Source organism: Cynocephalus volans, chromosome 10 (assembly GCF_027409185.1).
Source record: "Cynocephalus volans isolate mCynVol1 chromosome 10, mCynVol1.pri, whole genome shotgun sequence".
Lineage (NCBI taxonomy): Eukaryota > Metazoa > Chordata > Mammalia > Dermoptera > Cynocephalidae > Cynocephalus > Cynocephalus volans.
Window position 1 is genome coordinate 24,604,864 of NC_084469.1, and position 13,424 is coordinate 24,618,287.

Consider the following 13,424-nt stretch of genomic DNA (forward strand, 5'->3'; position numbering starts at 1 on the left):
GCACCCCAGCTCCCTCCTGCCTCGCTCTGCCCGGGTCTCCCCTCCTCCCCCCTCCCCCATTCCGCTTCCTCTGACCAATTCCTGTCCTTCCATATCCACACCCTCCCTCACTCCCTGACTGCGTCTCCCCTGTGATCCAGCAGCATTCTGTGCAGAGAGGTGAAAAGTACAGACTGTGGAGACCACCTTACTGGATAAGGCTGTGGTGAGGGTCAAGTGAGTTAATATGTGTGGATGTCAGAACAGTAGCGGCAGGTGGTAAGTGATGGCTATTGTGCTTGTGCCTACACTTACTACCTCTTACCCCTGTTATCTATCCCAAGAGCATCTGGGAAACATGTATGAAGGATCACAGGAGTAACCACGAGGTCCCTGAAGGCATTTCTCTTTTGTGTGTCCATGTCTCTTTTGATTTCTCTAGCTCCCAGCTCCTCGCACAATGTCCCATACAAACACAATTAAGGTCTGAAAAGCAATAAATTAAGGACTGGGCAATAAATTAAAATATAATGTGGTAGGTTGAAAAATGCCCCCCCCCCCAAAAAAAATATCCATGTCCTAATTCCTGGGACATGTAAATGTTACCTTATTAGAAACAGGGTCTTTGCAGATGTGATTAAGGACCTAGTGATGGGGAGGTTTTCCTGGGTTATCCAGGTGGGCCCTGAATGCAATCTCAGTATCCTTATAAGAGGGACCAGAGGCAGATCTGACACAAAAAGAAGAGGGCAATGTGCTCACGGAGACAGAGATGGAAGTGATGCAGCCATAAGCCAAGGAATGTCGGCAGCCACCAGACGCTGGAAGAGGCGAGGAAAAGACTCTCCGCTAGAGCCTCTGGAGGGAGCATGGTCCTGCCAACACCTTGATTTTGGCCTTCTGGCCTCCAGAACTGTGAGAGAATACGTTTCTGTTGTTTTAAGCCACCAGATTTGTGGTAGTTTACAGCAGAGAAGCCATGGGAAACAAATATGTATGGCATAAACATCATGTGGAAGTTTAAATTAAAGATTATTAAGAGCCAGGCTTTGGAATCTAAAGCAGCTGAACTGGGCATCAAGCCCTGTGACTCTGGGCGAGTTAACTTCTCTGAATCTTAGTTTTCCTATCAGTAAATTGGGACAGGAGCTCCTACCTTGTAGAGTTCCTGCAGGTTTTCAATTAGAACATGAATGTAACATGCCTTGCCCAGTGCCTGGCATGTACCTGAAACGTGGTGGTTATTATGTGTGTCAATATGGAGCAGTTTAGAACCAGGCTAAAAGGGGGAGCATTTCAGTATTTTCATCTATGGGCCTTGACTTCATCATCCATGTTGTCTGGAAATGGGGCAGGATTCACAGTTTCTTCCTGCTTACAACCTGCCAGGTTTTTTTTTATACCATGAGCAATTATCACTTTGGAGGGGAGGAAGGTGGTGTGAACTTACTTTCCTTCTTTCCCTGTCTCAAAATATGCCCGCATCAGCAGATTCAGAGCAGCCGCGTGCTTGGAGACACAGCCAGCGCTGCCTGCTGGGGGATACGGAGGACCCTGGTGGACTGGGGCGCAGCAGGGCGTCCAGAGACCTCAACCTTCCTCTGCTACATGAGCTCTTTTGGGGAGTGGTGCCCACCCAGAACCTTCTCTAACCCTCAGAAGCAGGACCAGCTGATTGCTAAAATTCCTTCCAGGATTCTAAGAAGAAATGCCAAAATCTTACTTATTCTACCCAATTGGGCTCCAAATCCTTTCATCAGCCATAGAAATGGCTCCTGAAAGTGGCTTTTGGGCAGGGCACCAGCATTTACCACCTGGCTCCGCACAGCTTAGGAAGTAGTCTGCCACAGGTTTCACCTCCTGGCAGTAAATCCACTTCACAGGGATCATCCCGTTTTCCTGCTTCCAGCCTTCTCTACTGCCCACTTCTGCCTAAAAGAAAAACTCCTAAGTCCTTCACGTGTGCAAGCTGGAAGGCCCTATTTACAGTACGATGGTCTCTTCTGTAAGGCATGGCAGAACAGCAACACCATCTACCGCACTCAGGTACACGTTTATTGAGCACATGCTATATCCCAGGCATTATGTGGCATAGACTCCAAGACAGCAATTCAACATGGACTTGATCAATGAAATACCCGGCTTGTCTTGCACATGCTGTTCTCTCTGCCTGGATTGTCCTCCCTCCCCCACCCCCATAGTCATCCTTCAAATGCCTCCCTCTCCAAGAAGTCTGCCCTGATTTAGTTGTCCTCATGGCTCTGCTCTTACAGAACTTCATGCAGACTCCCCTAAAGTGTTCTCAGGATGCACTGTGATGCTCTGCTCATCTGCTGCCCCTCCCCTGGCCAGGACACCAGCTCCTCTTCAAAGGGCTGAAGGGATCATTCCAAGATCAGAAAAAAAGCCGAGGGTAAAGAGGAGGGTGAAGGAAGTGCTGTCAGAGCAGCAGGAGGAGAACGGGGATGGGGAGCAGGTGCCTGGAACCAAAGAGTCGAGGAAAATGGTTGCATTATAGTTGTGTGCACACTTTTCACTATGTACTTATACAACTATATGGATTTATACACCCCTGAGTAGTCTGAGAACTTCTTGAAGACAAGGACCATTCCCATCAACCTTGTTAACCTTGAAAGATCGTAAGCTGTGAGCAGAAGTAACAGAATAACAGTGAAAGGCTGGTGGGGACCAGCACCCTCTCCAGCCAGTGGACTTGACAGGCAGTTCACCCGAAGCATTATAAACCAGTTATGCAAATAGTCCTCTAGGAAGGGAAAATAAACCCACCTCCCTGAAATCTAAATTAGGAAAAAAGCCACCTTTTGACAAAAGGAAAAGGATAAAGGTAAAAATGCCCAAGAGATGATAGTTAATTTAATAAATTCCACTATTATGTACACCTTTATTAGTATAATTAAGTCAGCATTATCCTCACCTCTTAAAAACAACCTAACTTGTTTTTAAAGCAATAACACTCATTGCAAAAATCTTAGAAAATATATACAGATAAAAAAGAAAAAAATTAACCATACATAGTTATTGTAAACATTGGATGCATTTCCTGTTCACGGTTTACCTGTGTATAAACTATATAAACTGTATATACACACATATATTTATATTTATCTATTTATTTACATAATCGGGGATCAGACTTCATATGCAGTTTTAAAACTCTGGATTCTATTGGACATTTTCCCCCAAATTTAAATGTTATTCTTTAAGCCCATTTTAAAGGGCTACATAAGGAAGCAGTCAGCTTCCAGAAAGTGCTAGGTGAATGTAGCTAATTTAACCAACATTTTGGTTGTCTTCGGGTGTTCTGATATTATAAATAATACTTTGATGAAAGTCTTAGCTCTTTCACCATTTCTTTCTCTAGGCTGAGCCCACCACACTGCACTCTTGACCAGCACCAAGTATTAGTTTAAAACGTCTTCACTAATTCGACAGATGAAAATGACATCCCACTGTTTTGGTTTGCTTTTTTTTGTTTACTGAGTGTGATATATTTTCCACCTTACAGTAATTAGCAATTGGTACAGTATTTCCTTTCTGTGGATTATCTATTCATGTCCTTTGCCCATTTTTGTTGTTGTTGTTTTTCTACTTGGGTCTTTTCTTAAAATTAATTTTTATGAACTCTATATTACGGTCAATTTCCCATTGGTTGGCCTTTTAACTTTGTGGGATTTTTGGACATGGGGACATTTAATCTCTTAGGCAAAGCAGGATCTTCAGGATTTCTTCCATTGCTTTTAGGTTCACAAAGTCCTTCCCTATTGTAGGAGTCATTAAATGTTCTTGGCCGGCATTTCCCCCTTGTTATTTTGTAAAGCTGTGTGACAAGTTCTGGCAATGACTGTGAGCAGAAGCGACTGCACATCTGGCTTCAAGCCATTAATTGCTGATGCAAGACCTTCCAGATGCTGCTCTGTCTAATCTGGTAGCCACTAGCCATAGGCAACTATTCACATGTAATTAAAATTTTTTAAAAATTCAGCTCTTCACTCCCACTAGCCACATTTCAAGTGTTCAGAAGCCATGGGTGGCTAGTGGCCACTGTCCTGGACAGTGCAGATATGGAACATTTCTATCATCACCGGGGTCGACGGGGCAGCGCAGCCTGAGCCCTCTCTTTCCCTCTGGCACGATGGCCAGCCATTTGTGGTGGTGGCTGATCAGTCACTCTGGGGCCCCAAGGAATGAGTTGGCAGAGCCTCCTGCTGACTGTTGAGGGATATGTAGCAAGGGTGAGAAATAAGCTTTGTGGCTTTGAAGCCAATGACATTTGGGGGTTACTCCTGCTTTTTAAAAAACCATAGCATAATCTGGACCTTCTAGCCTGTTCCATCCTATTTACCTAGTCTAATTATTATGGGTTTAAATATTTTTAAATGTCTATATTTACTACCCAGTAAGAAAAGTTTCCAACTATCCTTAAAAATTTTTTTTTCGTAGCTATGCTCTTTTGTCTATTCTACAAGGTGAACTCTAGGATCATTTTGTCTGGATACACTCTTCTTGTTGGGATCTTGATCAAAATTGTGTCCAGCCAGTACATTCTCTTAGGAAGAACTGGCACTCCATAATATTCACCTTTCCCGTCCAGGACCGGGGTCTGTCTCTCCATTTTCTGGGGCCTCCTTTCAGCCCAGCCCCTCACATGCCTCCGCTGAGCAGCGCTGTGTGGACTGAATTAACAGCAATGGGAGAAAAATAAGGACAGCACAGTGACTTTTTTATAAAGCAAAATTAATTCCTTTTAAAGATCTGTACTTTATCCTGTGATTCCCTCCTTTCCTACTCTTTTGGGGTTGAAATGACCTTTGTAACAAACTATGTCAGATTTTTTTTTTTTCTTGTTTCTAAATGCTAAATATATAAAATGTATTTTGGGAATTTCACTGATCTGTGAAATCTCAAAATCTGGATTAGAGTTCTCAACAGGTCATCTCTATTTTGCTAGAGATTTTGCCCTGGGGTTGCTATTGAGAATGGGGTCTTTTTTCCTATAATTCTATTTATGTAGTTCCCTGATAACATAAAACCTTAAGCGTTATTCAGCAACCGTCTATTGAGCACCTTCCAACAAAGCATGGTCCCTGTACCTGAAGGAGCACAGTCTAACCAGGGAGGTAGGAAGATAGTTGATCACAACATTGTAACAGAAAAGCAGTCATAGGAGCAGCAGATGGGCTCTGTAAAGCATCTCCAAGAGGTGCTGTGCTCCAGTTGATTTGTGAAAACAGAGGCCCAGCAAATGTTTGCTGAGTGACTGACTGCTGCAAACTCAAAAAGACTTGGTATTTTGGTAATGAATTTTTTTGTTTCCTGTAGAATCCTAGCTAAGAGTACAGGCGGCAGCGGTTGAGTTTTTGATTCAGGCATAGATGGCCTGCTCCCTTTCCACCTCCCGTTCACAAATTCCCAAGTTGGTAAGTGAGCACCCCTCGCTGCCGCTTTCTCATTCCTCTTAACTTTGGGCCAGACTCAAAACATTTAGAATAGCTGGACTAGAAAGAGTGCCCCTATTTTTGTGGTTTGGGGCTAAGATATGTTTTCATGTAATTTTTAAATGTAGAAAATTAGGCTGCATTCCCCCAAAGTGGGACCAAAAAATCGAGGAAAATAACACAATGAGCCAATCTCGCTTGTGGTGTGTTGCTTTCTGCCAAACTCTTCTCTGCTACTTGCCCTCTCGGGACCAGTTTGTCCACAGCCTCCGTTACCCTTGTACACTAAAGACTCCGGAACACTGTTTTCAACTGCTCACTGCACATATCTCTCTACCTGGACAAACTTCCTGTCATTTTTCAAGACCCAACTCCTCAGTCACCAACGCTGCCAGTCATCTGTGACCCTGCAAGAACCCTGTCCATATCTTGGGCCACCGTGATCATTGTTTATATGTCTGTTTTCCCCACGAAATCATGAACTCATACAGGGCAGAGACCAAGCTTTCTTCTTTCATATTCACAATGCCTAGCACAGGGCTGGGCACAATTATAACCAACTGGAAATGTTTCTTTGAACAAATGCGTACAATCAGCTGAGGTTACATCTGTAGACATTTTCTTCCCTTAAAAATATTTGAGTTGGGTAATGCTCTCTGAACTTCTGAGCAGTGTGACTTCCCTATTTTTAATCGAGGAAGTGGCCCCTGTGGAGGGAAGTTCTGAATCCTGTAACACCAGAGGCTTAATTCTATCTATTATTACTAGTGACAATTCTTTTTACGACTCCCAGCATAAACGCATGGTATGCTAATGGACCTAGAAAAATTTTGCAGTTTGACCTTTTCGAGATAACACCAAAAAAAGGTATTTTGGCCCAATTTAGGTAAAATGTATGAAGCTGCTTTGGAAACTTTAATTATGCATATATACAGACAATACATTATATGTATATATGTACACGCACAGCATAGATGGATTTTTAGAAGTTACTTTAAAAAAAGCCACACCTATTAAGATTACAATTTCACATTACATTATGAAGTTTCCATTTTGATTAGCCAACACTTCTAAAAGAACACGATGTGACTCAAACCAACAGTTACTATGTATGTTGCTGTATCGACAGCCAAAAGTGTTTTAAATGGAACTTACTTCAGTATGAAGGCTGATTTTATAATGAAGGCAGGCTTGTGAATTACTCGGGACAATTAATTGCACTTGAGAGAGTTTAGACGAGGCTGTTCTGATACGCAGTGAGCAGCAAAGCAGTCTTACTCATAGAAACCAAGGAAGGGCTTAGGATGAGAGTGAATGCCATGCGATGCCTGCCACCACGAGGGTTTGCTTTGGTGGTGGTGGGGACAGGCCACTTTCTGGAAAAAACACCGAGATGCTACCAGCTAAACTGGTTAAGTTTTTACTACTCTTCCAGCACCTCCAGCCCCCTCCCCAACACCCCGTAGGAATCAAGTCTTCTGGTGAGGCATTTCAGAATCGCCAGACTAGCCCAAGAGTGTACCAGAAAGCAAAGCCCTGTGCAGACAAACCATGGGCACAGGGGCCCATGACAGATGTGAGACATAGTCCATGGCCTCAAGGAGTTTGCTGTCCAGGAATGGAGAGGTGTGATCCAGAGGGTCACACCCCAAAAACTCTTCTCCCAGGATCCCGTCCTTGGAGACTCTGCCTTTGTTTCTGGGGTGTGGGATGGGACCCCAAGCTCTACAGGCGAGGAACCCCTGCTGTCCCAGCCTGCCCATAAACATGGCATCACTTGCCCCAGACCTGTGGGCATCTGTTTTTAGTCCTTTGTTCAATGCCAGACACTGTCATCCTTCTAAGGACAGTTCTGTCCTGCCCACAGGGTCTAGGCTGGATTCCTTCTCCATCAGGAGGGGATGGTAGCCCACATAAAGGGGTAAACAAACTGGTAAAACCCTGGGCAGCTGAGCCAGGGGAGGTGGTTTACACTGTTTACACATGCAGTGTCCCTGAAGATTCTGTAGGCGGAGGTGAAAAGTTGGACAGAATTGTAGGGTCCTAACACATGCCCTCTGACTAGCTAATCTTGGGGTATCCTGACGTTTCTGATTGACTGTTCATTTAAAAAGAAATTAGCCTGTACCAGAGAAGAGAGTAACGCCTGAATGTGGCAGCCCCTAAAAAAAACATTTCACCAAAACTATTTTACTTTTTAATGTTTAGAAAGGTTCTGGAAATGGAAAGATCTTTCCCATGGGTGTGAGGGGAGAAAGAGACCAGAAACCTCCTTAAAAGAAAGAAAATGGCCTTAATGCTTCCACACATGACGGAAGAGTGAGGGGAAGTGAGAAAACAGAGCTTGATGCATGTAAAGAAATTAAATAACTTCTCACATCTTAAGAGCAGATTGAATTTACATTTTACTTAAAAAAAAAGGCGGGGGGTGGGGAAGGCAGGGGAGTACATACACCAGGGAGAAAATGGGTGGGGACAGCAATGATCCGAAACGGAGTTCTATGGTTTCCCCTACAATGATCAATTTTGTCTGCTGGCAGTACTTCTCCTGCTGGCACACAACTGCTTACAATATTAACAAGGTTATAAACAAGGAAACTGCCAAAGTTTAGGATGGAAAGGCGAGTAAGTCATCATATACAATGTAAGTTTACAATACACAGCATTTTCTTTAAATGATGTAACGCAGTCGCAGGAAGAAGTTAATACTACTAACACAAGAATAATCAAATTTTTGTTATCCATGTACAGCAACTAACTGCTTTACAAAAAAGCAAAATAATACAATATATCATCACATGTATTTACAGTGTAGTAAATATACTTTTCTGTCAAATTTTACACAAACTATTTACAGGTGAATATACTGCATTAAAAAAAAATTGTGTGGCTGACACTAAGTGAATTTTTGTATAAGTCCATTGCATAACATTGAATAAGACATGCCTCATTACGCCTGGGGGGAGTGGGGGGATGTAGAAACAAAACCTAAAAACAAACAAAAACCCAAACAAAGCTGAAAGCCCCTAAATGCTACAAATCCAGGAGAGGCGCTGGCTTGAACTCCGTCTCCAGCACTAGGGCATTTGCCCACAATGGGGGAAGCTCACTGTTCACTGTGGTGTCCTCAGTGCCTGGCTCAGTAATGAGCAAGTGTTGAGTGAATGGAGAACAGAGCTCTAGCCACTTTTCCCCAAAGCTAGTGAACTGCACCTCCATGTTGGCAAACAAGGGCACACCCCTAGTACAGGAGCCCTGGCATAACAGGTAGATTATGCGGGACAAAAACTTGATTAAGTTACTATTTTCCTCTTTAAAAAGTCAGGGGAAACATCCACAAACCCAAAACAAATTATTTATAATGTTCTTTACAGAACTTACATCAAATTATGCAAAATGGGCAACTTGATCTCAACTTCAGAATTTCTTTTGTAGATTACAGGTATGAGGACTAAAAAAGCATTTCATTTCTCAGGGAAAGCATATTGGTGAGAGATTTAAGTTTCAAGTTCATTTTAGTTACTTGGAAATCTAGATTTTCCTCAAAAGCTGGAAGTTCTTTTAAAAACAAGGTAAATTTTAAACCTTAGTAAGATTTCAAATTCCCAGGAGGCACTGGTCAAAAGTATTTTTGCAGTTCAAAGAAGGCTCAATTTTGATTTGTGCAACGCTGATCACTTCATGAGGTATGAAATGTCATACCTTGGGTAAACTTGTTTAATGGAAAGATCAATATTTTTAACAGTAAACCTCTGGTAATTTCTCTGTTTTGATGGGAGAAGCAAAATAGCATAACACCCACCATCATATGCACCAAACCAACAAACAAAAAAAGAAAAAACATCAAACCAAAATTATTAAAGGCTCACAGTGACTGCTATTCCAGGAGCCAAGAAGCTGTGCTACCTATCCCAGAAGCACTAGGTTGTGGGACAGCCAAGACTAAGACGGCAGCCTGGCATCCTTGGCACTGGGTTACTGATCTAAGCTTCTTTACAGTCTTAGTTGCTCTTTTATTATAAACATTTCATTCTAATGCAGCCTCTACGATAGTTAAAAACAAAATTTAGTTAACTGCACCTGTCTTCAATATTTTCCAACAATTCTATGCTAAAACCTCTATGAATACTAAGGTTTTTTTTCCTTTTTATTTTGGCAAATGGTTTTTACTTTTCCCAGGACTGTAAACAAATTGAAAAAATTAAATTCTTGTTATTTCTGAATATCAAAAGCAATTTTATTTACATTAACATATTACATTGTTACTGTGTGGATAAATGTGAAATGTGCTATATTATTAAAATCAGAACACTTAAATGTACCATTATTTATTGAGTTAGCTGTGGAAATTTAATTTACTGAAATCCACTAATAAAATAGCACTACAGGAAACTCCCCTCTCCCCTAGGTTTTCTATCCCCTCCCAAAGCCGTGATATCTTAACATATAAAGGGAATCTGGGAGTATGGGGATAATATCTTTTTGTAATAAATATAATTAAGTCCTAAATTGGAACATCCAGATACTAATATACTCATTGAAGTCAAATTATTTTGCACATTGCAGGTACCACAAAGAAATCTGATCTGCATTACTATGGAAATTCCAACACTAGAATAATCCATACCATTCAGTATAGCAGCAACTCTAAAGGTCTCCTATGATCATACTAATGCAGGCTGACCAGTCTTTTCACAGTGATTAAATGCAACTCTATCATATAAATCCAAATGTTTTGCTGAGGAGATTCCTGACTTTTTTGGAGGGGAGGGGGAAGATGTAAAGATATTTAAAATACATCTTATCAAAGAAATTTATAATATACACCATACTCTTTCTCAGAAAATTATAACAAAATAAAAGTATCAGCTACTCTAAGAGTCACGTACCATTCCATTTTGCTCTGAAGCTAATGCAAATATCTATGAAAATTACCTTCTGGGCACAAATGTCAATACTTTGTTCACTGATTACCCTGCTCAGAATTATTTAGGAAAAAAGAGGAGGGGAGAAAATGTATAATTACTATATTTAGTATAGTTCTGGCTTACAAAAAAAAACAAAAACAAAGAACAACCTTTAGCATATTTAAAGATTAAAAGATAATCAACTGGAGAGGAAAATAAAACTAGTTTGGATGACTGAGTTTGGATAAGGCCTCAGAACCTACAGTTTAATTCAATAATGTTAAGATATATGTGGTCACACTTATTTTCCTGTAATTATTGCTAATACTCAAGTGTTAGTATTTCTTAAGAATCCACTATAAAATACTAAATCCCCCCGCCCCCCAAAGTACCTTGCCTGTGGCTTTATGGTGTGAAGTCATGGAGGCTTGACCTCTATGGTTCCTTCAGTTTTGTAAGGTTAAAAAAAAGTCCACAGCTAAAAGTCAGATTAAACATATTGGGGTTATAATATTATTTCTCCCATAAACTTCTATCTTGAAAAGTGTGTAAATGAGACTAACACTTTACTTTGTATGATGAAGAAGGGGAAAACATAGAACGTAGAGCTCTGTGCAAATGGCTTTCATAGCTGGCCAGTAATAGAAGTATTCAAGAATTCTTCCTCTCTCACAATTGGGATGTTTTCAGTGCAAGTATCCTGACCTCCCACTTTCTTTGTAGTTGTTCTGAACACTCGCTTACAACCAGACACACGCCAAAAGTAGAAGGAAAAAAAAGTTAAAGAAAAAGTAGTATTAAATTTAGGCAATGCTTCCAAGAGTTGATCATCTGGCAACATGGCAGACCGGATGAGTTCAAAACATGAAGTGCAGCATCACAACACGTGGGTTAGGGCAAGGCCAGGGAAGGGGCCACTAGCGAAGGGCCCATCTTAAGTCGGTTTAAAAAAAGAAAGAAAGAAAGCTTCACACGATCTTCTTAATGCTATTACGTTTGAAACTGCCAGCACTTCTTTGCTTCTGCACTTGGCTTGCGGATCCGTGGCGAGTTCGTCCACTGTTACAGTGGCCAGTGGTAGGGGAGAGTTCAACGTTCTCCTTGTCAATTCCTGGAGAGAAACAGAGAAGCCAGTTACTCCCTCTCTTCTGGTGTTAAGCTCCAGGACTGAATCTCATTATGTGTATATGAGATACAACCTGGCAAACTGTTTTGCACATTTCATTTTAATAGTCAACTGCTAGAATATTTATGAAGGCCTTGTCACACAGAAAACTTCACACTTTGTTAAGCAAAATTTGCTATCATAGCAGAAAACAGCATAAGAATAAAGAAAAGAAGTTGCAAGGAAAAGCTAGAGGCAGGCAGGCTTGAACTGAATGAAAGGCTAGCAGCCACCAGGGCAGACTAGATAAAGTTCCTTCCTCCGAATCATACCAGAAGCTGCCAGCAGAGGTCAGCTTCTAGCCACATATCCCTACTCATGTTTATAAACAAAATATAACCCTCCAGACGCAGATAAAGTATTGCTCTTTCCAGCAAATATGTCATTGGAAAGAAAAGCCAGATGCTTTTTGTTTTTTTAATGACAGAGCCTGTCCCAAAGGAACAAAATATTAACTGAGAAAATAATATATCACAAAGATTGTACTGTAGAATCTTTGCTTCTTTTCAACTATGGCAGGTCATTTCACATTCTGCAATGTTAATGCCATTCATTCCTGTCATGGAGGAGATTACACTTCCAAAAGCTGGGCCCTACAGTGAATTTTATAAATAAGTAGTAACTTCAGAAAGGTAACGAGAAACAAAAACAAGATTATTTTTTACTCATCAGATTAGTAAAGATTACTAATTGGACAAGTAACAGAACAGTGGTTACCCTTAGGGAAGTAGTGACTGGATAGGGGGGCATAAGGGTGGCTTCTTGGGTGCTAGTAATGTTCTATTTCTTGATCTGGGTGCTGGGTTTTCAAGTATGTTTACTTCTAAAAGTTCATTAAGCTGTAAACTTACGATTTATGTACTTTTCTGTCTGTTCACGTCAATAAAATTTACTCCCCCAATTAGGCAGATTATACCCGCCTCTGGCATAACTATTGTTGGGAAAGCAAACAGCTGGAGAGTGTTTTGGCAGCTTGTATCAAAATGTAAAATACTGATTGATATTTACTGATATAGAAAGATGACCATCATTTTTGGAGTAGGAAAAAAAATACCCACATACAGAAAAACAAAAAGGTTGGGAAAACATTTGCCAAAGTGTGTTATCTCTGGATGGCTTGATTTCAGGTAATTTTTACTTTATTCTTATCTGTACCATTTGAATTTTAAAATAATCACTCAATTTGAGAATGGAAAAAATTTCCATTTTTGGACAAAAAAGTAGCTAGCATTTCAAGTCAAGAAGCATTCATTATAATACAAAAAAATGTATATCCACCTATCCAGTTATCTGTTGGCTCATCAACAGGAAATGAACTTGGGATGACCTCCCTCTAGAAGCCACACATCCTCCAGCTGGATTCAGCCCTGAATTCAATTCAGAGTGTCAGGCATCTACAAGCACACACCCTGATTCACACAGGCTCACAGAGGTTTGTTGTCTCGCACCTAGCAAAGGAACATGGGCATTTGTCAGTTTTTGTTTATGAGAATGTGCACTGGGCTAGGCATACGAGTGCAGAGTTAAAAATGTCAGCAGCACTTCCTCAGGAGCCCTGCAGGCAGAGCTAAGCCAGCACCCAGAATCTGTTCTATTCTAACCTAATCATATGCACAGAATGATGAATGGGAAAAACACACTACAATGTTCACAGACTTTTTATCTGGGAAATAGAATTCTGCAAAATTTTTATTCTTTCCTGTAAATTTATTTGCATCTTCTCCAGAGCTATTAAAAGGGAAATGACAAAACTGAAAGAAGGCTACCCATAATCTCTCAAATAAACGCCATGAACAATTTTATGATGTATGTTTGTGCAGGCTATTTAACTACCTTACCTATCTCTACAAGATAAAACTCAACACATTTTTTCCCATCTCTACTTCCTTTATGATGCATTCTTCTGTCTCCTGCCAG

General features: G+C 40.9%; 1 protein-coding gene across 6 annotated transcripts in view; it reads right to left on the minus strand.

The window, feature by feature from the left end:
* Nucleotides 1-7,816: 7,816 nt before the first annotated feature.
* NF1 (neurofibromin 1) overlaps nt 7,817-13,424 on the minus strand; it is a 228,507-nt gene continuing 222,899 nt past the window's right edge. For all 6 annotated transcript variants that reach the window (XM_063109114.1, XM_063109113.1, XM_063109109.1 and 3 more), the window contains one exon: nt 7,817-11,453. In XM_063109114.1, the coding sequence (XP_062965184.1) occupies nt 11,311-11,453 (143 nt within the window). In that variant the 3' untranslated portion in view covers nt 7,817-11,310. The remainder of the gene's footprint in view (nt 11,454-13,424) is intronic.